The sequence below is a fragment of the Oenanthe melanoleuca genome, chromosome 13, assembly GCF_029582105.1.
Source record: "Oenanthe melanoleuca isolate GR-GAL-2019-014 chromosome 13, OMel1.0, whole genome shotgun sequence".
NCBI lineage: Eukaryota > Metazoa > Chordata > Aves > Passeriformes > Muscicapidae > Oenanthe > Oenanthe melanoleuca.
The window spans coordinates 13,168,807-13,192,678 of NC_079347.1; the positions used below are offsets into that span (position 1 = coordinate 13,168,807).

General features: G+C 45.4%; 1 protein-coding gene across 4 annotated transcripts in view; it reads right to left on the reverse strand.

Annotated features, from left to right (window-relative positions):
- Positions 1-6,222: 6,222 nt before the first annotated feature.
- Positions 6,223-23,872, reverse strand: part of FNIP1 (folliculin interacting protein 1) — a 62,879-nt gene continuing 45,229 nt past the window's right edge. For all 4 annotated transcript variants that reach the window (XM_056502825.1, XM_056502823.1, XM_056502826.1 and 1 more), the window contains 9 exons: positions 23,290-23,491; positions 22,822-22,907; positions 16,489-16,635; positions 15,349-15,518; positions 12,761-14,186; positions 12,235-12,403; positions 10,667-10,864; positions 10,217-10,332; positions 6,223-9,430 (listed from right to left, as the gene is read on the reverse strand). In XM_056502825.1, coding sequence (XP_056358800.1) covers positions 9,352-9,430; positions 10,217-10,332; positions 10,667-10,864; positions 12,235-12,403; positions 12,761-14,186; positions 15,349-15,518; positions 16,489-16,635; positions 22,822-22,907; positions 23,290-23,491 — 2,593 coding nt within the window. In that variant the 3' untranslated portion in view covers positions 6,223-9,351. The remainder of the gene's footprint in view (positions 9,431-10,216; positions 10,333-10,666; positions 10,865-12,234; positions 12,404-12,760; positions 14,187-15,348; positions 15,519-16,488; positions 16,636-22,821; positions 22,908-23,289; positions 23,492-23,872) is intronic.

Here is a 23,872-nt window from a genome sequence, read left to right on the forward strand (position 1 = left end):
AACATCTTTCACTAGGTTGCTCAAAGCCCCATCCAACCTCACCTTGAACACTTCCAGGGATGGGGCAGATACAGCTTTTCTGGTTATCCTGTGCCAGGGCCTCACCATCCTCACTGCAGAAAACTTCTTGCTTACATCTAACCTAAATTGACCCTCTCTTCATTTAAAATCATTTAGTTTGAACACCATGGGCAAGGAGGGGGTGAGGGTTCTGTTGCAGAGTGTTTCCCTTGCTGAGATAATGAGACCACCACATGCACCAGCAATGCTGCTCAGCTGCCTCTTTAATTGACAGCCTGAACAGGAAATAGCCAAATCACACCTAATGAGCTTTCATGCTATGACTGTAAGTGATAAAGGCAGAGGACAGACATTTCTGATGAAGACATTTCCTCTTTCCTCCAAACCTACCTCTGTTGTTGGCATCCCGAAAAAGCAGGAATTCACCCCATATTTCTGAGACTAATGACTTGCACTGGACAAACCCTGCATGGGCTCCAGGAGGGCCCATGATTCCTTCATTGAAAGGATGAGCTGCTGTAGGAGTTTGCAATCCAGTGAGATCAGCAGCTTCCCAGCCAGACAACCTGGGAAAAACAGACAAGGAAGAGAAGGTCAATCTCCAAATATCTGAAAAGTTGTGTTTAGGTTAAGGACTATTTTCCCCTGAAAAACGTGTCTCAATTCACAGCTGTGAAGAGCTGCAGTTGCCAGGAGCAATGGGCATTCTTATCAGCCTAAGACAGAGCCCTTGATTTTAATACTAAATCAGTTCAAGTCTACAGTTCTTAAAAAACTGTTTCCATGGGAAAGGCCGGCTTTTCACTAACCTATAATTTGAGAAATAGTTTGGAGAGTTAAGTTTTATTTTGAAAAATAAATTCTCCTTCAGGCTGATGGCTTTTACAGCCTAACCAGCCTCAAAACAATGTCATGTGAAATGACAGAGATCAAGACCTTTAGTTAAACTGTACAAGAAAACCAGCTTTAAAGAATAAAGTGCATGATCATTAATTATTGCAGCACAAGGAACGCAGCTGTAATTTTTTTGTTCACCCAGAATATCTCCCACAAATTTTATCAGTCATATTGTTAATACATGAAACAGAAGCCCTTATTTTTTCATGTCTTTTAAACCCACTGTTAGTGATCAAAATTAGACAAGATTTCTAGTTACAGCTGCTATTAATAAATGTACTCCTTGAAAATGTGGTAGTTAATTTCTTAGGATTCAGTGCACTCAATAAGCTATTGTAAACTTTAATTGCTCATGGCTGTAATTTTGAAGTAATTGTAGAAATAACTATAAAAAGTGCTGAACACTTTCCAACACATTGAAGTTCTCCAAAGTGAAAAGCATCCCTGGCAGGAAAATCAATCATGTAAACCCACTTGCACCCTCTGACCTAAAGTCACTGTCTACAGACACCTTTGTAGCATAGTGACTTCTTGCCATTGCCACCCCAAAGGCTACAAATGAGGGTGTTTGCTCAGGAGACATCCCACCAGTGACCCTGTGTCAGCACTGGGAGCTGGGCAAGGGACTTGCTGGGGTCACCCCTGCACAGACTTGAGCTTTGCCTTCAGGCACCCTCACAACTGTGCTCTCTGCTGGCTCCAGGCTGTTTACAAACCACTTTTCCTTTGTTGACAATAGTGAAAATATTCTAGAAATTCATTTGATTAGCAAAGAAAACTAAATTAATGAGGCTTTGGGAAGTAAGAAGCTCATTTCTCAAGGCAATGTTCTCACCCTTCTTCCTCAGCCGAGCTACATGCACTTCCATAGGAAACACTGCCTTCATTTTCAATGCCACTTAAGGAAAATGTTTGTTTTCCATTAAGAACCTAGGCCAAACTCCACCTTCAGCTCTTCCACGTGGCCCCAGCACTGCCTCTAGTGACACATTCATGTGTCCCAGAGCTGCAACTTCAGCCCATCCTGCTCATGCAGGAAACAATGGTGAGAGCAGCATTGGTTGCAATTCCTCCAGCACAGCAGAGCTGCACATGACCTGCATGACCCCCCATTCCTCCTTATTGCTTTTCCATATGAAAAAAGCAGGGTCTGTCCAACCAGTGGAATCCAAGCTCATCCTAAGGAGTTAACAAAGAAAGAAAAGTAAGTTCCAGATTAAACAGACACTCTGGTTAGTGCTAGAAACTGAACAGGAGCAGGCAAAGCACAGTGGTCAGGGAGAGTTCCTCTCTCTTAGCATTTTAGAAAGCATAGGATAGATGAAATCTTCAAACCAAAAAATACCAGCAATTAAACAATGTCTTGATGGGCTAAAAGGCAGGGCCCAGGGATGGCCCTGACCTCTGGCCCCACAGGGCTCGCCCAGCCCCATGCTCCCCTGTGACCTGCATCAGAGGAAGTGGCTCCCTCCTGTCACACAAGGTTCTGATTTTATAAGGCAAAAAAGATGAGCCAGAGCAGGACATTTCCATCCTGCCACCCCTGTCTCGTTCTTTCTTAAGAATTTCCTTAGTCTATAATTTCATTTCTAAGAGGCTTTATCTACAGAAAAACTGTTGCTAAAGGTGCTGGGTTGCGAGTCCTTAAGGAAAACAACAGGAAACTGAAAGCGGGAAGGTGGAATGAGAGGTGAATCATAGCAGAAGTCACCAGCAGCACTCTGACTGGGCTCCTCTCTCAGCCGGGGGCCTGGCCAAAGCTGGGGCACAGGGAGAGCAGCTGAGTCATAAGAAAAAGGCATCTGCTTATCTCCTGTGCTGCTTTGGAAATCCGGGACGAGCCTGCGGCCCAGATACTTCCTTTGGGATGTTGCAATAAGGACTGCTGGCTGGGCCGGGATGGCTCATCCGTGCTCAGCCCCGCAGCCCCGGTTCCTCTCTCGCTGCTCTCTGAGCGCCCAGCCACTGCCTGGCTGCACTGCAGGGCTCCGGGAGAGCTCCGGGGCAGCCTGGCCTGGAGACAGAGCGGGTGTGCAGGGCCGAGTCAGTCCCAGCAGGGAGCAGCCCCCGGGCCGGCTGTGGAGGCCGCAGCCATGGCGGCACGGCCCGGGCCGGGCCCGGCTGCACACACTGCCCTGCCCACACAGCCGCAGCCACCGCGGCATTGCTCAGGCACGGAGCCTTTGAGCGACAGGGGCCGGCCGCGGCAGCGCCCAGCGCTGGCGTTTATCGTGGTGGGGAAGGGCACGTGTCCCCCCCGTGTCCTCTGAGGCCGTGCGGGATGTGGGCGGTGCTGCGGGCGCCTCACCATTAACCATTCCCGATGTGCTTTAGATAGCCTTTCCTCGTCACTGACATCCCAAACCACAGCTACTTGGTGTCACCTGCCTTTGCTCCTGCACCTTCTTGTGCCGTATCTACCAGCGACGGGATGAAGAGCTCTCGGGCCCCTGCTGCAGCTGGTTCCCAGGGGCACAGCTGAAGGCAGGAGCTCAGCACTGATCCCCACCCTCGGAGCAGATGGCTTAAGCTCTTGCTGGGAACAAACAGCTGGAACACACAGAGGTTTTGGAAATCAAATTCTGCTGCTGGACAAATATTTTTGGTAATGAAAATAAACAAGTGCATGGGAGTAACATGCTGCTTCCTGCTACTATGCTTCTAGCAGAAGACAAGCTGGCAGAGAGCCTGAGCAAGACCCAAGTGGATGACATGGAGGTGATGGCTCACATGAAGCTGTTCATTTCCAGAGGCCACACAACTGTACAGCCTTGCAGGCCGGCAGGTACTGCTGAGGCAGAAGATGCTGCCCAGCAGTGGTCCCTCGGTGAAAGGAGAGTCACAGCACCTCTCCAACACGACCCCTCACACCAGCTCTTCCCCCAGGCTCCTGTGGGGACCCACAGCCCGTGGGATGCTCCCTTTTGGCACTTTCTGTGCCAGTCGGGGCAGGTGCTCTCAGCCCTGCTCCTCAGTGCTGAGCTGCCTCTCCTGCAATGTCTGTTCCTTCCCACTGACACAGCAATGGGAAAATTACCCACCCCTTTGGGAGAGCTACCAGGCATATTGGGCACAGATATTTCACCTTCCAGCTCCTCTGCTAGAGGACTCTCAAAGCAAAGCCACTGCTGCTGGGGAATAGGTTCTGCTCCAAAAGCCTGGACAGATCCCATAGGATTTGAACTTGTGCTTCTTTGGCAGTCAAAACAGAAAAGTGCTGCTTCCACTAAAGAAGGATCTGCAGCCAGCACCAGCAACACTTTTCAAAATCTGAAGTGTTTAGATCTGCCTGTAGCAACAGCAAAAATGATTTGATTGTACAGAGGGAAGACAAGAAGGCTGCAGGGTGGTGTGCAAAGCCTGTAACTGCTCCTGTACCACAAAATAAATGAGGGCATGGCTGGAACAGAATGTGCATGCTGCAGCACATAAACAGAGATGTTCCTTGCAGCACAGAGATTCAGAAGACATGTATCTCCAGGCTCTCTGCTTACTTTTACCTCTACAAGGTCACTATTTTTTAACCATAAATGTTTAAGAGAGAAGAAAGCAACAGGAGCTCAGCAGAGAGCTGTTAGGAGCTCTGTGCTTTTGTGCAACCAACACACTGAGCTGCTTCCCACCCATAGATCCAGAAATTGTCTTGTGGTTACTCTGCTCTAAGCCACTCAGAAAATAATCATATCCTTTTCTGCAGACCCCTGGGAATAATGTGGGAGATGAGAGATGTCATGGTACTTGGGGGGCTGTAGCTTCCTTCCTGCCCTCAGCTAAGTGAATTAGCTTTCACTTTTGTTTCAAGAAAATTAAGGGAATTACAGAAAAGGAGTAACAATACATTAAAAATATTGGCTAGCAAGTGCTATGTCCCAGTCTAGCTGGAAAGTTAAAAAAGAAATAAATTCTGGGCTTTAACATCAGCGTTTTCTAGATGCTGCAGTGATTTTACTGCTGAATTTACTGCTCACATCATTGCTGCCAAACACCCACGCAGACACATGACTCCAGCTACTCTTGCCATCCTCGTCAGGAGGACACCTCATGACCGTCTACTCTGGTAACACAAAATTCTCTGCTCTCTGTCAGGTGCACTCAGCCCAAGAAGCCCTGCAGGAGGTCTGACAGTGCACAGTGCATATCTCCAGTGTTCCATAGCAGAGCTCCCAGCTAAAGTTGAGCATCTTCTGCTGCAGATTCTACTGGAGCTGCCTGCACCTTCAGTGCTGCTGTGGGACTGCAGGCTCTGCCTTGTGAATCCACCATGGAACAAGTACACCAGGCCAGCCATAACCCCCTGTGTTATCCGTATTCAAAGGCAAGGTATCCTGTGCTAATTGCTTTGTTGAGTCACTCAGGGAGCACTGAGCCATTGGTAGTGTTACTTGGGATGCCAGCAGAGAAGGCAGAGCCAGAGCAATTCATCCCTGTGCACAGGGAAGCCTCACGGTGGCGTTACAGGACCGGTTTAAGCACCCAAGAGTCGGTTGTTGTGGCTTTCATTCCTCTGAGAGGACAAATTCCAATCTTCCAAACACTCCCATCATGGGCATCCTTTTACAAGACAGGACTTGGCAGGTGCAAATGGAAATCCTAGAAGGCTCCTGTGCTGTCTGGCTGTGCTGAATGTGGGACCCGCAGTGTTCCCTGCCCAGCAGCTGGTCACTGCAAGACAGGGCTCAGGGACACTAACCTCAGCTCATCCCTCAGCTCATGCTGCACCTTGCATGTGGCAAGGGCACCTGGGTAGGTACACACCACAGCAGGAAACCACAGAGCATTTATCAAAAATAGAAGATGCAGCTGCTTTTGGCAAAGGTTTCCATTTTCTGCTTGTCTTTTTTCCATTCTTTGGGAACACAGACCTTATTTAACCCAGATGCTCTAAAGCCTCATTTGTACACTCTGCTACATCTTCCTCATTGTTTTTCAGGACAAACATCTTTGCAGGTCATTTTAGGAATGAATGTATGAACCAGTGGAAGACAATGGCTTCCTGCTTATGTTTGTTCACCTCACACAAAGTCAAGCATCAGTAGCGAGGATCAGGACCTCTCTCCCATCTCACTATTGCCTTCTGGGGGCCAACAACATTCACAACTGAAGGGACAGAGAGTTCACTCACAAATTCCTCTATGAAACAATTAATTACTTATGAGATCCCAAAATAAATGGCTGCAGCACTGCCAAGTGCCAGAATCAATGCCCCAAAATGGGCAGCTCAGGGGAGATAGGTGTCAAATGTGAGATGGTTCACTCACCCACAGACTCATAGCACATGTCAAAAAAGGGACACAGTACCAGAACTAAACTGACATACTGTATTTATTGCACAAATTTCCCCTAAAATTGGGAATGGTTATTATAATACAAGTGCACATCTTGGGAAATATATACAAAAACAGAAGAGATAACAAGTATTTACATTTTACCCAGCATTTTACAAGTACCACCATCTAAATAATTTAGAGAAAGCAAAAAATTGTCATAAAACATCTCTAAGAACTAATAGGGAAAACATATGCAAGGTGTAAAATCTGTTCTTTTAAACAGTTGTTTGTTCTTAGCAGCCCAGTGTTTGCCAATTGAAACAAAATCAAATTTGCTAATTTGTGTGCCTAGTACACTTAGGTTTCAGCCAGAAGAATAAGACATGTTAAAAATGGAGATTGGGAATAGTGGAAAAAAGAAATTAAACATTAGTTTTCTATTCACATAAAAGAATTGTGATATATTTTAAAAAGTCAATGCAATATCCTGTAAAAATCCCTTTTCATATTATTTAACAAACAGACATACGTACCACATTGTTCATGTACCCAAAAAGTCAACTCACAGGAAAACTTCCCATCACACAAGGGTTTTGGTTGTGCTCTGCCCACAACTCTCTGAGGTGGAGAGGGTGCTGCCATGCCAGGAGGGACTGGCACTGTGGGAGGATGACGAGGAAGCTCCATCTGGGACTGAATGAACACATCATTTATGCCATTACTGAGTGGTGCTGGGCAGAGGGAAGCAGAGAAGCTGCCACCCAAGAGCCACCTCCTTCTAGTCTCATGTTAGTACTCATTGCAAGCCATGCAAGGGCCCTTCTGGAGAGTCAAAACCATTTCAGAGTGACCCCAAAAATTCATGCAGTAATGGCTCAAATGAGAATCAGTATTCTCCTCTAAGGATCATTCTAAGCACAGTCCTGGGGGATGGCAGGGTGAGGGTGCAGCTGCCCAGCTTTCTGGGCACGTGCTGTGGATGAACTCACCATGGAACCTCCCCAGGCACAGGCAGGAACCCTCCTCTGCCAGCCCCAGCTGCACAGACACCGCCAGGTGACCACTGCCAGTCTGTGCACAACATGGTATCCTAACTACTGCCTATACCGTATATCCTAGCAAAGAGTTAAACTTTCATGTTCTGAGTGCAAGCCTATATTTCATTAGAAATGTGTTTACACAACTGGGCCCCTGTTTTGTGCTCATTCCAAAAGCCAGATGTAATATAATTGTGTGGCAAGGGAAGGACATTTGAAAAATGGGAGAAACAAATCCTTGGATCACATATTAAACATGAGGTTTTCCCCTGCAGCAGTCAGCATTAGATTTTGTATACAAGAGTTTCCAATGACACTGCCTGTATTAATGCTGGGGTCACTTCCTGATGTAGACTCAGTCCTACATGGAAGGGAGGGGTCGGTTTGCCACATAGATCTCCCTCAAACAGAGTTTTAGGTGACAGATTTTAAATAGTACTGAAAAACTACTCTAGGTGAATCCTGGCCCCAGAGAAGGAAGGGAGGAGAGTTCTGCCACTGACAGAGGTGGGGCAGAGATCTCTCCTATTGTTTTCAAGTTTATCAAATGGTTAAAATAGATTTGTACTTAAAGTAACTCTGCAAACAACAATAGCAGGCGTGCTGTACTATTGAAAAGATGATTACAGAATGACGTATTTATAGAAATTTGATAGAGTTTAGCGACCAAGTGAATACGTGCCTCCTACTTGTGTGGATAATCCATGAGTTTCAATATACTAAACATAACAGATGAAAACAGAAGCTAAAAATCAGCAACATTAATTGGCTGCTAGGACAAATATGCAAAACAAAGCCTAGAATGAAGTCTCCAGTTAAACTGAGGTAGTAGAGCCTTCAAAAACATAATCCACCTCCCACTGTCTATTTACATTACTTACACCAGGTTGGGTCCATCAGCTACTCGTACAGCTATTGTATATACAATGACAAAACCAGTGATGGCTGAGTAGAAGAGAAATGCTGAGAATAAATAAACAACATTTCCTGCTGGTAATTACACAAGTGAGTAGAAAAGGGAGTCATCTGCAGCAAGAGTATATTTGTCAAAAAATAATTTGGATATTACTACACTGTGGTGTAATCAATGTTCATTTTTGTGTAGAACGGTTTTAAAAAATGTATCAATTAGTTACCTGAGCAATTAAGGGTATTAAGTCTACTCGTTTTGTCCCCAATGCTTTGGTACAATTATTTCTAGTTAATTCTTTCAATAGCTGACTGACTGCTGTAAAAAGAATATGATGGTCCAAGATTTTATAGATCATAAAAAAGTTAGAGGTAATTGTCATGTCATTCTGGGGAACCCATGGGGAAATTTCAGCAAACGTTCTCTTTAGATTATTTTTGTTTTTAACATTTTGATTACATTGAGGAAGAAAAGCATAATTTAGTATAAAGCAACATTTAAACATTATAAACATTTAATACTGGTTACAGCATCCAGCCAAGAATCTCCATCACTAGTTTATCTGTTGGCCTCTTCCTCCGTTCTCCATTGCCCTCTGTCCCGCACTATTTCCTCTTCCCAGAAGAAAGATCATAAATAAATTCTGTGGCTGACTGTCATTAATAAGCTTCTTACAAAAAAAAACAGGCCCCTGCCCATTCTTCCTCTGGGAAGTATTCAGAATTGGACTATGACATGAAAAAGTAGAAGTTGTTTACAAATCATTGCAGCTTGAGAATTACGTGATCCTCATCAGCTGAAGCCTGGCTGAAGGCAGCTGCTCTCTTTTTCAGTTTGTAAGGGATGATGGCATCACATATTTCTCAGAGCAGTTCTTCCTCCATTTCCCAGTATAAGTCACAGTCAACCACTGTGGCAGAAACTGCAAAGAAAATGCATCTTTTCAGCTTTGCTAGAATCTCTGCGTTCCTATGGCAGAAATCTTGGGCTTACTGTTTTCCTTTATCCTTTCTTTATCCTTTTTTGTAAGTGGCCAAGTGGGAGAGGAGAAAGAGGAGAAGTCTCCAACTGTTTGCACACTGTGCAGTCATATATGGAGGTGCTGCAGCTCAACAAGCAGTTTGTTTTACTTGCTGCAAAGAGAAAGGAGCCAGAACAAGTTGTATTCCACTTTGTTTCCAGAGAGGCAAAAAGTCAAAAGTCTGTGGCCTCTGGCATTTTAAAGTAATATCTGGGCAACATACGGAGAGTGAGTGCTCGCTACAGCTGCCAGCAAGGGGAGGTCACTGGATTCAATCCTGAAAGGAAGCAGAAGAGTCAAGTTTAATCCAGCCTGAAACATCACTGGGCTGAACACATGTCAGAACCCACACTGCCTGCTCGAGCCCCAGCACCTGTACTTGGGCCATGGGTTACACACTGCAGCTGCCAAACTGTACCTCCCACCCCTCCAGATGTCCCTCAGTGTCAGCACTGCCTGAACTCCCACCTGTCTGTTGGCTTTTTAACAGGGCCAACAAACTGGTGAGGAAGCAGATGGGGGAAGGAAAATTCCTGCCTTACCTCAGAATAAAGGGAGTAATAGCTGGGGGACACAGCACTGGAGCAGAGGACCAGCTAAAGCTGCCATGTCCAGCATCACACATGCTCTGTGTGCCTTCCTGCTCATCCTGTACTCCTCTGCAGGAAAACATACTCAGAGCCTTCTATAAACACTCCTTAAATAGCTCCTCTGTGCATGTCTCACACCCACAGAGATGTATTATGTGCCTTACATGACACAGAGAGTGTTTCCTGCCATGTAGGGAAAGTCAGCCTGGAGGAATCAGGTGCCCCATGTTGTTCAGTGATAACTGACCACCTGAAAAGGGAGTTTGATAACTTCTAGAGTGCTGAGCCCATCTTTCTGCTCGCAGGGAAGACAGAAAGACTGGGGGATCCTTGTGACAGAGCAATGGCTAAGAAGTCTGAAGCCATGGGCACATTTAGGAATCCATTTTGCAGTGCTCAGGAACAATCCCAGGCAGAAGGTGTGGCACCCAGACACCCAGGGTAGCACTGCTGGGAGAAGTCTGTGACCATACCCCAGCACCATGCCCAGCTCCTTGACATGGACTCTCATCTGGCCCTTGAGATACTCGGACAGCATCTTGCTTTTGAAGTAGAGTTCCTGCAGCCGATCTTCCAGGTGCATCACACACTAAAAAGCAAAGAGTTGTGTCAGGGAGAAGACAGAATCAAACCAGAAAGCACAGATCCCGTATCCCTTTTGACTGTTCTGTGGCTGTGTCTAGGTGAGATATTCACTAGCAGGTCTTTCATTTTTGAGCAGAAGCCTTTGATTACATGTTAAATCAAAATTAATGAGGCAGATGTTTTGATTAGAGTGGCATTTCAATAGGCATCATAACAGCTACACCAGAAGTTGCACTGGCTATGAGTACAAACACTAGGCAGAGCCTTACATATCTTTAACCTGTGAAGTTAAAGGGTGCTTCAAAACCATTGCCCTCGTGATTTCCATTTAGACTTACAAAGTTTGGAGATAAATTATGCTTGTAAAGCTGAAGAGTGGAATGAAGCAGGTTGGAGACGAGACTGGAGACTAACACTTCTTTTCCTAGTTTATTCTCAATCATTCGCCTCTGGCTACTGGCCACTTGCACTGTCCATTTGTCCGTGTCTGCAATAATGCAGACAGCTTCTGCAATGGGCTCGTCCAGAACAGGGTGCTAGGAACAAAAAATGAAAAGCAAAACCCTGAGAATGACAAATGACAATGGTCTTTTCACAAAACTTCACCATCACAGGACGCCAGCAGAGGGAGTCAGGAACCAAGCCTATGTCTTGCCATTCCCCCCTGGTGGTGTTCCACCTCTCCAAAGCCATGAAAAAGAGTTCAAAAAAGGGAGTATTTGGAAACCCACTGTCCTTCCCTAATAAATTTTCTGGGTTGAACTGTTAGCAATTATCTGCTTTCAAAGAGTCAGCAAGGGCTTCACACGGGAACTGGGATGCAGTTACTGTTTTACCTGATGATTAGCACAAGAATCTCTCCTTAGGCTTACTTCAGACACATCTGTGCCACAGCAGCAGGTGCCTCACACTGCTGCCCCTCTCACCTGAAGCTGAATTACACTTCTCAAATAGCTTAAACAAGCCCCTGGAACAACCACTTAGGGAGCAAAAGTCAGCCCCCATTGGGCTGAGCACAAGGTAGGGGGACAGGCATGCAGAGAAGGGCTGCAGGTCTAATACACATTGTTGGAATGAGAACTAGGGAAAAGGGGATTTTTTGGAAAGTCTCAGGAAAGTGCTGCTCACCAGTCTGTTTTTCCTTATTCTCTGGGGAATAAACTAGATGGGAGCAGATGTCACACTTTCAGTGACAGCCTGCTTTCTATTTCTTTCCTTGGTAAGAGGAGGAGGAGGAGGAAATACCAAACTTCCTAGTCATGCCCCAGTTCATCTAGGGAAAAACTGTTGTGGAAAAGAGATTATCTCCAACATGTCAGAAGCACGAATTCCCATCAAACCATTATCTTTACACTGGTTTCTCCTTTTCCAATGAGACACTACTGGACACATGGACTACCACCCTAAAGAAGGAGCAATGTCTCCAAAATACTGAGCATTCATGATGGAGAACTGCTGCACAAGCAGCAGCACATTGGTCAGACATGCAGGGACAGGAGGGAGCAATGGGAGCTTCTGCACCACTGCAGAAGGACTCTGTGCCCAGGAAGAGAGGCACAACCTCAGCATATTGCTTAACATCATTCCATCCTGTGGAGACACAACCATCAGCTGCTAAGCCTACAGGAGACAATGATGCAGCTTAGCACTGAGATCCATCTTCCTAGGCACAAGCCTCCCAGCTGGTTTCAGTGGGAGTCTGATCTTTTGTGCTCCAGATTTGCAGTGAAATATCCATGTTTTTCAGATTAATTGAGAGAGGAGAAAAAAATTGGTGACCTGGGACTGGAGAAATCTGACAGGAGCTGTGACAGGAAATATTTCCACTTCCAGCAGGCTTGTACCTTCACAAACATTTATCTTTCCCTACTGTGAGAAATACATTTACCAAATATAGCTTAATTACCTGCACAGCATGAGACAAATCTGACACCAAACAGTGCCTCAGCTTCTCATCACTTCCTATTCCTTGCAAAACAAAGTCAGGCACGTAAGATGAACAGTAGCCTCCTAGTAAGGATCTTCCAAAATTGGCAATACTGGGCTGGACAGAGTTGACTTCAACTAATTTTGACCTGCAAGAAAGGCATGTCAAAGAGATGTACAACAGTAAACAGCAAACTCATCTTACAGAGGTTGCATTTCTACTTTTTTCATAACTCTTCTAACTTGAAGTCCAGCACTTTTTAAAAAGTTTACAGTCAGCTTTTGCAGTCAGCTTATCATGAAAGCAGAGAATACAAGCCAAGATCACGATACACCATTAGTATTTTTTTCCAGACCATTGATCTCTCAATATTCCACAACAACCAGCAAGCTCAAGAGACACTTTTCCAACCCATGATGCCAAGTTAGGCTACAGTCCTCCAAATACGTGACATGAGAAGAGGCTCCATCTTTTTTATGTTCTATTAGTGCTGAACAGTACTTACCCAGGGAAGGGAATCTCATATTCCTCTGCCCAGTCTTCTTGCTCTCCTCCATAATAGTTACTGCCCAGTCTAGTTAGATCATGGCCTGTATCCTCACTTTCGCTGTCACCCAGGGCACTGTCTGAACTCTCATTTCTTGGAATGTCCCAATCAATTCCTGGGGCAACCTTTTTCTCTACATTTTCTCTGTCCCCATGGGGGACACGAATAGAGATTTTCTCTCTTTGGTCCTGCTCATTAAAGCAGTTCTTGTAGGTCTCTTGTCGAACAGAGTCCATAAATTTACAAAATGCACTAGGTGGTTTGCAAGCCTTTGTACACAGCTTTTTAGAAAATTCTAAACTACTGTTTCGAGCAAGAAGATTTGTAGCTGCTTGCCCTGGAATATCATCAATAGTCCGGGTTTCAACTGAACTGTCATCAGTGAAATACTCATCAAACAGACTCATGCTCTCAGCACTGTATGGGTTTGGGTTCCAGCTCTGATGCTCACTAGAAACTTGAGGAAAGGATTCAGCTGTCCCACAGTCTCTATTTTGGTCCTCAACAGTTTGTTTAGCTTCACAGTTCTGATCAGCAGACACTCCTGCCTCCGCTGCTGGCGGGCTGTGATGCCTGGCAATTTGTTCCACTACTGCCTGACTTCTGAGTTCAATGTCTGAATCAGGTGACATGGAATCTCCGATGAGGAAAGTCACCTTTGTCTGAGCCTCGGCAGCGCTGCGTGGAAACATGTCCATGAAGAGCTTATCAGGCGGCTTCTTCTCCACAGCAATCCCGGGTGTCCTTGTCCCACCTCCCACCTGGATGCCTGGTTCCAGCCCATCCTCACTCCTCCACGTGCTTGCTGTTGGCTCCAAACTAGATTCTGTTCCCATGCATTTCTCAGGCAAAGCTGACCCTGTGCACAGCACAGTCTCTAGTTTGGTATCCAGGCAGGGCCTTGGCTGCGTCACATCCACAGCATCTTCCTGGCCGTCCTCAGGAACGATGGTTCTGTTCTCATCTGAGGAAGATTCCAGCTCTACCTTAGGAGTGCTTTGCATGTCTTCTCTCTCTTGCTGTGCAACACCTTCTATGTTCTGTGCAAGGGAAACAGGACATTTGCAATATTTGCAGCTGCAGTTGGGAGCTCTCATCTCTTCAGACTCAGTGGGCAGCAAGTTGCCCCTGTTCTTATGCATTGTGACAAGCACATACTCAGACTCTTCCACTTCTCCTTTCTCCAGCGTGGTAGTGATAACAGTGCCAGGCATGACAATGGCCTCATCTTCCCCATTTTCCAGAAGGTGTGTCTCTTGAAGTTCAGAGCATCTGATGAAGTAAGTGAGGAAATAAAGCAACCTCTGGACCAGGTCATGTCTTTTGCCAACCACGACTGTTTTCGCTAATCTCACAGGTGATCCGATGGCCCCATACAGGTCACCTAGGACAGGAAATTAAACACACAATTATTTGGCATCTTTGCAATAATTTATTCTTCTAACAGCCCAGCTGTTGGGCCAGTTTTCAAAGACCAGATCTACAAGAGAGAAATACTGAAGCAGTAGAGGAACAACAACAATGCTGTTATTTTGTTTTCAGTAAGAGAATCCCAAAGATGCTGTTGGTATCATCTGTAAGGTGAGCCAGGTCAGGGGACATCTGATCTCACACATCAGGGAGCATTCACACCACCTCACTCCAGCTTTGGAGGCTCATCTCCTGGGATCCTTACACAGCCATGGGAGAGAGGAGGGACCTGTGCTGAATTACCCTAAAGAGTCTGGAAACTGGGCTGACTTTCTGGTTGTACTTGAGTCACCTGGGGAAGTGCCTGTGCCCATGTGTATTAGGGCACTGCATGACTGCAGAGGTGAGAGGACAAGGAGTCTTCTTGAAGGCCACCCTAACCACAGTGGGTCCTTCAAGTCACATGAGGCCTGAAATCAAGTTTTCTTGCCAACATTCTGGCCATTCCTACCTCTACAATAATAGGACAACCTCATAAAACCTTCCTCCCTTTCCTTCCCTAATCAAATTCCATGAGTGTGTGTGTGCAGAGCAGGACAATCTGACCTCATCTGCTCTTCTCTACTGGGCAATTATCAGACAGTATGACCAGCTACACCACTGTCAGGGCTCTGAGACCTTCCCTGGAGATTGCCAAGCTATGACTTCCTGTTCTGCATCCCTCTGTTGTATTAAAAGTGTGTGCACTTCTGATCAAAAGATGAATTTTCTTGATTTTCTCATTCCAGAATGAGGCTTAGTGATAGCGGAATACTAAAAAATAAAAGCAGATTTTCCTTATAGCAGGAGGAGGACCAGAGGAGGCCTGGAATCCTCCACCAGCACCAGAGCAGGTGACCTTATGGGACCAAACACAGATGACTAAAGGGGGCTTTAGTTTTTGGCTAACATTTTAGAATACATAATGTCTTAAAAACTTAAAGAGTATAAAAAAATACAGTGTCCATCTCTAAGCTTGAAATACACTTTTGTCTCATTTTATATTAAAAAATAAATACCCTGGGAGGGGAGTAACCCACCTCATGCACTCCCATTTATGTAAAGCTGCTGAGGGTTTAGAGGTATTTGCCACATACCAAGCTGAGCCCACAGTGGGTTGTAGGGATGAGTTTTGGCCAGCATGTCCACACTCTGGGAAGAATGCTTCTCCAGGAAGATTCTTATGGGTGGCTGGCCATTGGGCATGACAGTGGGGACCCAGGCCAGGTGGTTAGTCAGCACTGCCGTCAGCAAAGCTGGTAAAAACCTGAAAACAAAATGTTCAACATGTTTTTTTTTTTCCAGATACACACTCAAGATATTGAACTCTCAGCAGCTCAGAATGGCAGGGATCAAAGGAGACAATCCCAGCAAAGAGCCTCCATTGAAGCCGGAACTGATCTTAAAAAAATACATTTGCATCCCTCACAACTCCCTGCAGTTTCCCCCATTGCACTGGGGCAGGAGCAGATGAACCACAGTGACCACTGTCAAATTCCCATCTGGGTAGAGAAGAGGTGACAAAGATGGTGGCAGAGCAGGAGGATGGGAGAAGCAGCCCCTTCCCACCCTGCAGGGAGCAGTGCACCTGATCTGCTAGTGCCATTCCCAGCCAAACTACATTTGTGCTCTTTTTAGGACTTTAATAGAGACAAACTCCTTAAAAACTTCCCCTACTCATGCCCTGGGGAAAGGAGATGAAGTACTGACAAAAGAGTAAATCTATCAGATTCTCCCCAGTTTATCAGGAACTTTTTTTCTTTCTGAGTTTTCAGCATCTGTTCACAGCTGGGGCCTGAGGCCAGAGAGGTGAGTGAGCACTAATGAGCACAGCAGTTCTTTAGTGGCATTTTAAAATGATTTAAGGTTTGAGAGCAATTTGTGGTGTGACAATATTACAAACTCTCAGCTCTTTGTGAATGTCCTGCTTATCATATGATAACTGATTCTGAAAGGCGGGTGCATTTTCTAAGGTGTTTTCACCCCCTTCCAGACATCCACACATATCACACACTTCCTATGGACATGTTTCAGATGTTCAGCCTCTACCAAGATTTAGAGGATTGTGGAAAAGCAGGAATCTAATGAGATAATATCTTATTTGTTTCAAAAAGAAGGTACTTATGGATGGTCTTCTGATTCTTGGATTACCAGGATTTTAACAACTGATTTAAAAATTGGTTTGAAATAAAAAGGCACAACCACATATTCAATTTAGAAACTAAAATCAACCATACTGATTTTTAGAAGCATTTTCCATCAAGAAAGTGAACTCCTTCATGAAGCGATGGCACAGCTGGTTCTTCTCTGGTGTCCCTGACATCATGGTGAGCCAGACAGGCTCCCCAATCCGTGGCATTGTGTAGAGATTGCAAATGGTTGTTCTGGAAAACAAAACCAAAAAATCCAGGAGGTTAATGAAAAAACAACAACAACAAAAAAAACAACAAAACACCAAACCCCAAGCCCCAATAACCACCCCAAAAAAACAAAACAAAGTAGAAGTCCCAACTTAAACGAATCTGTGCAACATTTATATTAAGCTATCATTTCCATCAGAAACAAAATTTCTCTTAGCAACTGTTATCCAAACCATGTTGTTCATTAAACAGTACAAATTCACCCTTTACCTCGGAGAGCTGAACCTCACAGGCTCCTCCTGCATCCACCTGACCTGATCCCAAACACAGCAACATTCCCAAGTCAAAAGCTGCTCAGAATGCAGAAGGAATGGATGATTTCTTCTTGCTGTTATCTCCCTGCCTGTCCTTCATTTCATTTAAAACAAACTTCTGCTTTATTTATGACTAGGACAAAATTATATGTATCTGACTTACAAAATACCTTAACTTCCTCCTTGCTTTAAAAACCTGGTGTATCTCCAGGCCAAACCTACCCAAGTGAGGGTAAGTAGAGCAGGGAACCAGTTCACATCTTCAGCTTTAAATAGAGAGGTGAGAGTCCAAGTCACCCTGTAGCTGTACCTATTACACACTCACCAAATCCTTTCTGACTCTACAGAGGACAGTAAATGTACGATTAAAAATTGGCTCTGCAGTAAAATACCAGATTAAAATCCCTCAGATTACCGTTAAACTCCTCTAAAATATAAACAAGTTATAAAGTACAAAGCCTACATTATGACACCATGGGAAGCTGTATTTTTAACACAGTAAAAATGTAAGCCTGAAAAAACCCAAAAGGACATGGGAAATTACTATCAATTCAGGTTTCTCCCTGCCTAATGCACTACTTTTTCTAGGCAAAGTATTTTTGTTATAAAATGCAGATATATATTATCCTATTATCCCATTATCCCTAGCCCCACCCCTGATTTATAAAGATCTCTGGATATTGTGGTCTCAAAATTTATGGACACTTTCAGAAGCAAAGCTCTGCACACCAGGCAAGGCAAACAAACACACTGCAGCAGCAGCTGCCAAATCTTCCATGGTTTTGTGTTTAAGTCCCAGGAAATGAGAGCTGCACATGAGCAGCAGCACAGCACATCCTGCCCTGGTGCAGGGGATCCCTGGGGAGGAGGAGGGTGTAACAGCCCAGGAGGGCAAAACACTCCCCCAGTTACTTCAGTTACTGGGCACAGAAGCAGCTGGGTGGTGACCCCAGAGCTGCTCCTCAAAGGGCAGCAAAGGTGGCCAAGGTCACCAGGGTTGCTCCACAAGAAAGAAGGTGAGGGGGCAGTGGCATTCTCTGCCTTACTTTTCCTGTCAGTTCTCATAAATACAAAATCCATTCTCTGTGCTCACAACAAAATCAACCCTGTCTTATTCAAAGGTTAGACATACAAATCCTCCAGTGCCAGAAGTATGATGAGAGCACCACAAAACAGTCAGTGTGCTGGAGAGGGGCACAGCTGAGTTATGTCTGCACTCTCTAGCCCCCCAATGCTTTGCTGTCTGCTGGGTCACTTTGGAGCAGCCTCACCAGCTTCATGTTACTCTCTGCCACTGGCCCTGTCCTGGGAGGAAAGTCCAGCCTGCTGACAGACCTGGGCACAAGTCCTGCTGCCTGGACACAAGGGGGGCACATAGCCAGGGACAGCAGCACTGCCTCTGGGGCACCACAGGGTCTGCAGCAGCACACTCTTGGGGTACTGGGATTTCACACCTCTGCAAGGGGCAAGCTGGGACTTGGGGGGTGGTATTATTAGGGGAAAGCTTTCTGTTCACAGCCCATTAATTGAAGTGGATGTTAAAAATGCCACAAAAAAAGAAGAAACCTCAAGTCCAGGAATCTCAAACTCAAGGAGTTTCAAAGCTCAAAACAAGTATGAAAACAAGTAAAAAAACCCCCAGACACAGTTGACCGGAGAAGTTGAAGATAAACAGCACAACTGAACATAAAATACAGCTTTTTCCTCCATCCTATACAAACTAACCCAAGCCAAGCCTCTTGCAGCTCGGCTGTTTTGAAAAAGAAACTACTTCTATACTAAAACCAACATATTAAAATACTTGTTTTCGTTGAAAAGATAGCCAGAGTCTTGTGATTCGTTATTTACTATTCTGGTAACCCTGGCTGCATCTGCAGCTGATAGTGTTTCCTCTGAGCCAGATCAGATTGCCCTGGCCAGTGGCCAGCAGGCATGTGACTGCAGTGCAGGGAACCCTCCAGGCCAGCGAAGGCAGCAATGGCACAGAGACCAAGGGCAAGGATTAACTGCTTCCCAGCTCCTCAGACACCCAGGGAAGCACTCTGCTGCCAGATAGCAAAGGGCAAAAATGAAAACAAAACAAAAAAGCAACACAAAGAAACCCTCCTCAAACACTACAGGGAAGTTAACTGGATTTTAAAAATAACAATCATTAAAAACCTGATTGGCCCCGCTCCTCTTGGCCATCTGCAGCAGCACCTCTCCCCTCCCTCACACACACAGCAGCATGTCAGGGAAGTTAATGAGAGACTCTGCTCTTTTGAGGGTTCCAGTATATTCACTCTGGTTTATATTTGGAAACACCTCTGGGAGGCTGAACCCCAGCTGGGGCTTCCAGGCACCTTGGCCCCAGCAGTGAAGCACCGAGCAGAGGCCAGAGGAGCCCCTCAGGAAACACCTTCACACCTCCCAGGGCTGGAGAGCCAACGAAGCCCAGCCTGGCCAAGTGAAAAGGAAGCCCTGAGCCAACCCACCCCAATTCCCCTGGGGTCTGCCTGCCCTGTGGGGCACAGATGGCACCAAGGTGAGCAGCCCTACTCCCACAGACACCACAGCACAGCTGATCCTGGCTTCACCCCCACCCACACACACCTTCAAACCACCCTGGCCTTTGGCCTTGATTTCAGAACCAATTTGCAGTACCAATATGAGACATTTTCCCTGGTGCTGTACAAACCAAACAAGCCAGACAGTTCCTCATGGGTGAAAGCATCCTGCTGCAGCCCCCTCCCTCCCCAAGGAAAACACACTGACCCTCAGCACTGTGCCCTAGAGCTGCTCTGCTTTTTAGAAGCCACAACATAATGGCAAAGAAAGAAAATAATCAGTGGTTTATAAAGTGTAATTCTCATACGTTTGTCCTTTATCCTCATTCCTTCCTTCCAAAGATGATTTTTCCTTGAAAAGGAACAACAAAACAAAGGCAATCCCCACTGCAGGGAATACAGGAGCTAGGCTTCCCCACAGCTCAGTGCCCATGCTGGCACCACTGTGCACAACACAGCACTCAGTTCACAGCAGCATAAGCTGCTTAAAAATTACTGGCAGGAAATAGGATCAAATGTGTCTGCCAGAGAGCAGAGAGGTGTTTCCCCCAGCCCTGAGATCAATGTTTCCTTGCCAGCCTGCGTTTGTGCCACACAGGTATTAGTCAGATGTATAATCTGTGTTATCAATGTGCTGCATTGGCCTCAGGAACCAGGGAACCCAAAATGTTTATGCAAGTACAGTAGCTTATTTTGTAAGTCATGTGTCTGCACAGCTGACATCCACAGAGAGTTCTAAGCCTCTAAGTCAAGTGTTAATAGCTAAACCTATAAGTGCTTTAGAAAATTAAAAATTGCTGTAAAGTGACTAATGATGCAAAGGTAAGCCTGGAGCTGGGCACCAAACTGATGGCAAATTTACCAACAGCCTCCATTTGCAGGAGCAGTCTGGCTCTTTGAGAGAAGGCAGATTTGTTTTTCCCTGGAAAAGACAAAAAGAGCAAAGAAAGGCTCTGTTTTGCTGCCTTCTCTTCCCTCCCTTCACTACCAGCAGGTAAATGCCTGCTGACCCAGCTCCCTTTTTGTAGGCAGCGGAGTGACCCACAGCCACAGCCCTTCCCTGCAGAGGGGGACTCTGGGGTGACATGCCACCTTCCCTGATCAGCAGGGCAGCACATCCCCAGTGCCTGCCCACTGATCTGAGGTTATTCTGATCACCAGACAAGTGCACATCAGTTACTCTTGAGCACCTCTGAAAATCTGGGGGTTTTAAAGAAGAGAAATGTTCTCCTTAAAACCAACCAGACTGCAATGAGTTAAACCAGCAACAGGATTACACTCTAAAATCACCAGCTCACTGAAGTCAGCACCCTTCTTCCCTCCAGCACAATTTGCTAAGAGGACAGGAATCAACTCAAGTCTCAGGTTCACCAAAGGACTCATCTCCTGACTTCCCCGTGACTTCAGTGGGAAAGCAGACACCTAAAGAGATAATAGTATCCTAAATGGGTTTGATGAACCTGTGCCAAAGTATCTTTGCATCCAGCCTTTGGTATTTAAATATATCTCTCTCTTCTTACCAGACATATCCTGCATTGCTTTGAAAAGCAAGGGGGTCTTGCATGTCACAGAGAAATGAGGATGACACATGCTCTTGCATGTCACAGGGGCACAAGGACCCTGCCTAGACTGGGGGCACCAGCTGTTGCCCACCTCTGAATGCAATCCCTTAAAAAACCCCAACAAAACCCAAAATTTTCAAAGGCTGCTGCCCCAGGAAATTCATTTCTATAGAATTAAACTGGATTTAATTTACTTCTTTACACTATTAAAGAGTAATATTTATATCACCATGGAAACCTCTGCATAAAACTGGTGGTTACATGCTCCAAGTGCTGGTTATGCAATGGACATGTCATGGGAATGATCCCAGCTCCTGGTGTGCAGTGAGTGCCAATCTGCCCATGTCCCCTGTGACAGTGCTCTCCTCCTCAGCCTCACCACAGCAGCCTTCCTCTCTCCATCCCACTGACTGTCCTTCCAGGAGGAAAAGTCAGCACAGGACATTTGGCCTGTGTTTTCAGGGGGTTTTTTCCTACTTTTGACTTGGGGTAGGTGGCCCTCCCCAGCCCTCTGGAACTGTTTAACTTGGAAGGACAAAGGAGAACAGGCAAAGTCCGCTGAGTGTATCTTGAGGGGGAGTGTTTTGGGGGGAAGGTTTGGAAAACAACTGGGGAGCTGGTGTTAACAGAGGGTGGGAAGGCATAGAAGGGAAGGGAGAGACTGGGGAGGAGGGGCAGAACAGAGCTGTGGGAGTGGAGGAATCATTGTGGCTGCTCTGAGCTGCTGAACTTCTCCCAGTGCCCTGGACAGGATCAGTGGCTCCCAGCAGTCATGAGCTCCCTCTGCTCCCTCTCTTGGCACAGCTTATCCCATCCACCTCTCACCACAGGCCCACGTGCTCCCTGTTTTCTGCCTTCTGTCCCTACAGGACATATCCTCTGCCTTTCCTTGTGACTGCCTAGAGGTGAGCTTCTAAAAAAGTTTAAAATACACTGTGCCTTCATCCTGCAGCACCACCTAATCCATGGCATTCAGGTAGGAAGTGGAATTGTAGAAAAATAAGTGAGTCCTCAGGATCCTTCTCTGTTCAGTAAAACACATCCTGATGTCAGAAATCTCTTTTTATAACATCAGAGCACTGTCTTCAATAATGTCTCTAAAAAGTAGCTCTACAGTGGTTGTAAAAGGAAGCACCCTGCCACTCCCATCTGAGAGGAGATGAATCACTCGAAACAGACGGATTCCATCTTAACTCCCTCTCCATGATTTCAGCTATGGGAAGAAAATACAGCTTAAATGCCAGGGATGTGCTTATCTGTGTTACTTTGAATACTAACTTTTGAACAAAGAGGCTCTGCAGGTACCAATAGCCAGAGATTAAAGCACTGCATTTTACTGTGGGAAAAGACAGCTCTTCCTCTTCCTAACTGTTTTTCTGAAACACCTTTAGAGCACAGCTTAGAGAGGGATGAGCTCTGCTTACACATCAGGACAATACACACTACAGAGGAGGATTTCCCTAACAGGGCTTTGCAATGCTTTTCCCCCTCACAACAGGCCACAAAAGACCATTTAAGAAGTCACTGGGAGTTTCCTTACCCCCTAAAGCACAGAAAACTTTAAACATCTGTGTCCTGTTCACACAGGACTGATGGACACACACACTTGGAAAAATCCAAAAACTCAGATGCATTAGAATGGCTTGGTATCACTAGTCCTTTGCTGCACTAACTTTTACAGACTTTAGACATTTTAAGTTACTTGTCCTGCACTAAGAAGATCCTTCTAAAACAGGCTCAAGTGCTTTTGAAGAAAGAGACAGAAAAGACAGGAGACATACAGCTCACCTGAACTCATTTAGGGCATCCACAATTCTATTATAGGCCAAGCTCCGCTGGCTGGCATCAGCTGATCTCCGACTCATTTTCATGGCCTTGAAAACAATCATTAAACAGGTAACTAACACAGAGCTACAGAAGCACAGAAAATGGAAAACCAAGTCATGTGTTTAACTTTATCTATCATTCAATTGGTCATGCAAATAATTTTTTTAAGTGATTAAGTGACGGTCCAAGTGTCAACTTTCCCATCTGAAGGAAGACAAGTGAGGAACATTTGCAGCTTCTGCCTCTTTTGTGCTTTTCACCATTCATGGCATAAAAGGGGTCAAAGTTTTAACAGCAATGATGCAATTCCCACACCCAACATCAAGTTGATCCCACTTTTGTAACTAGCAACAGGAGTTAGAAATTAATCTGACAGGGCTGGGAGAACATACAGCAGTACAAGTGCAAGAAGCCAAAGCAACTGTTTACCTGTTCTATTGCACTCTTCAGTTTGTTCATGTGACTCTCAAAAAGAGGGAAGTGTGAAAAAAAGAACTCGTTAAATTTGTTGTTTTCATCTTCATCTCTTGAGAGTGAAAAAATAACCCCAATTGCAATCTTCTTCTTCCTAACGATTCCTGGGTTTGGACCAGAGCTGTCATCTGACAAGTTGAAGCTTTCATCCATGGACCTTGGAGCATGAACAAAAGGGAAAGTTAATGTAATCCACTGCTTAAAGTTTTACTTTGCTTTCCTGTGTAATTCAGTTCTTGAACATTTAGATTCTACAAACACTTTTTGCTTGCATGTGTTGTCAAACCATCGTCTTTGATAACAACCCCTTTGGGATTTTTTACAAACAACTATTATCTGATTCTGCAATCACAAAAGTCTGGAACCAGATTCAAAGTGTTTGTAGGATCAGAATATGGTATTCTAGTTCTCTCCCATCTGTGCCAAGAATTTCTGTTTTGAGTATGATTTTAGGGCTTCTTACCCTCAAAAATACAGCCTACAGATTCACATGTTGCTGTTCCAGTTAGTGAAAAAACAATGGGTGCCATGAGGAAAA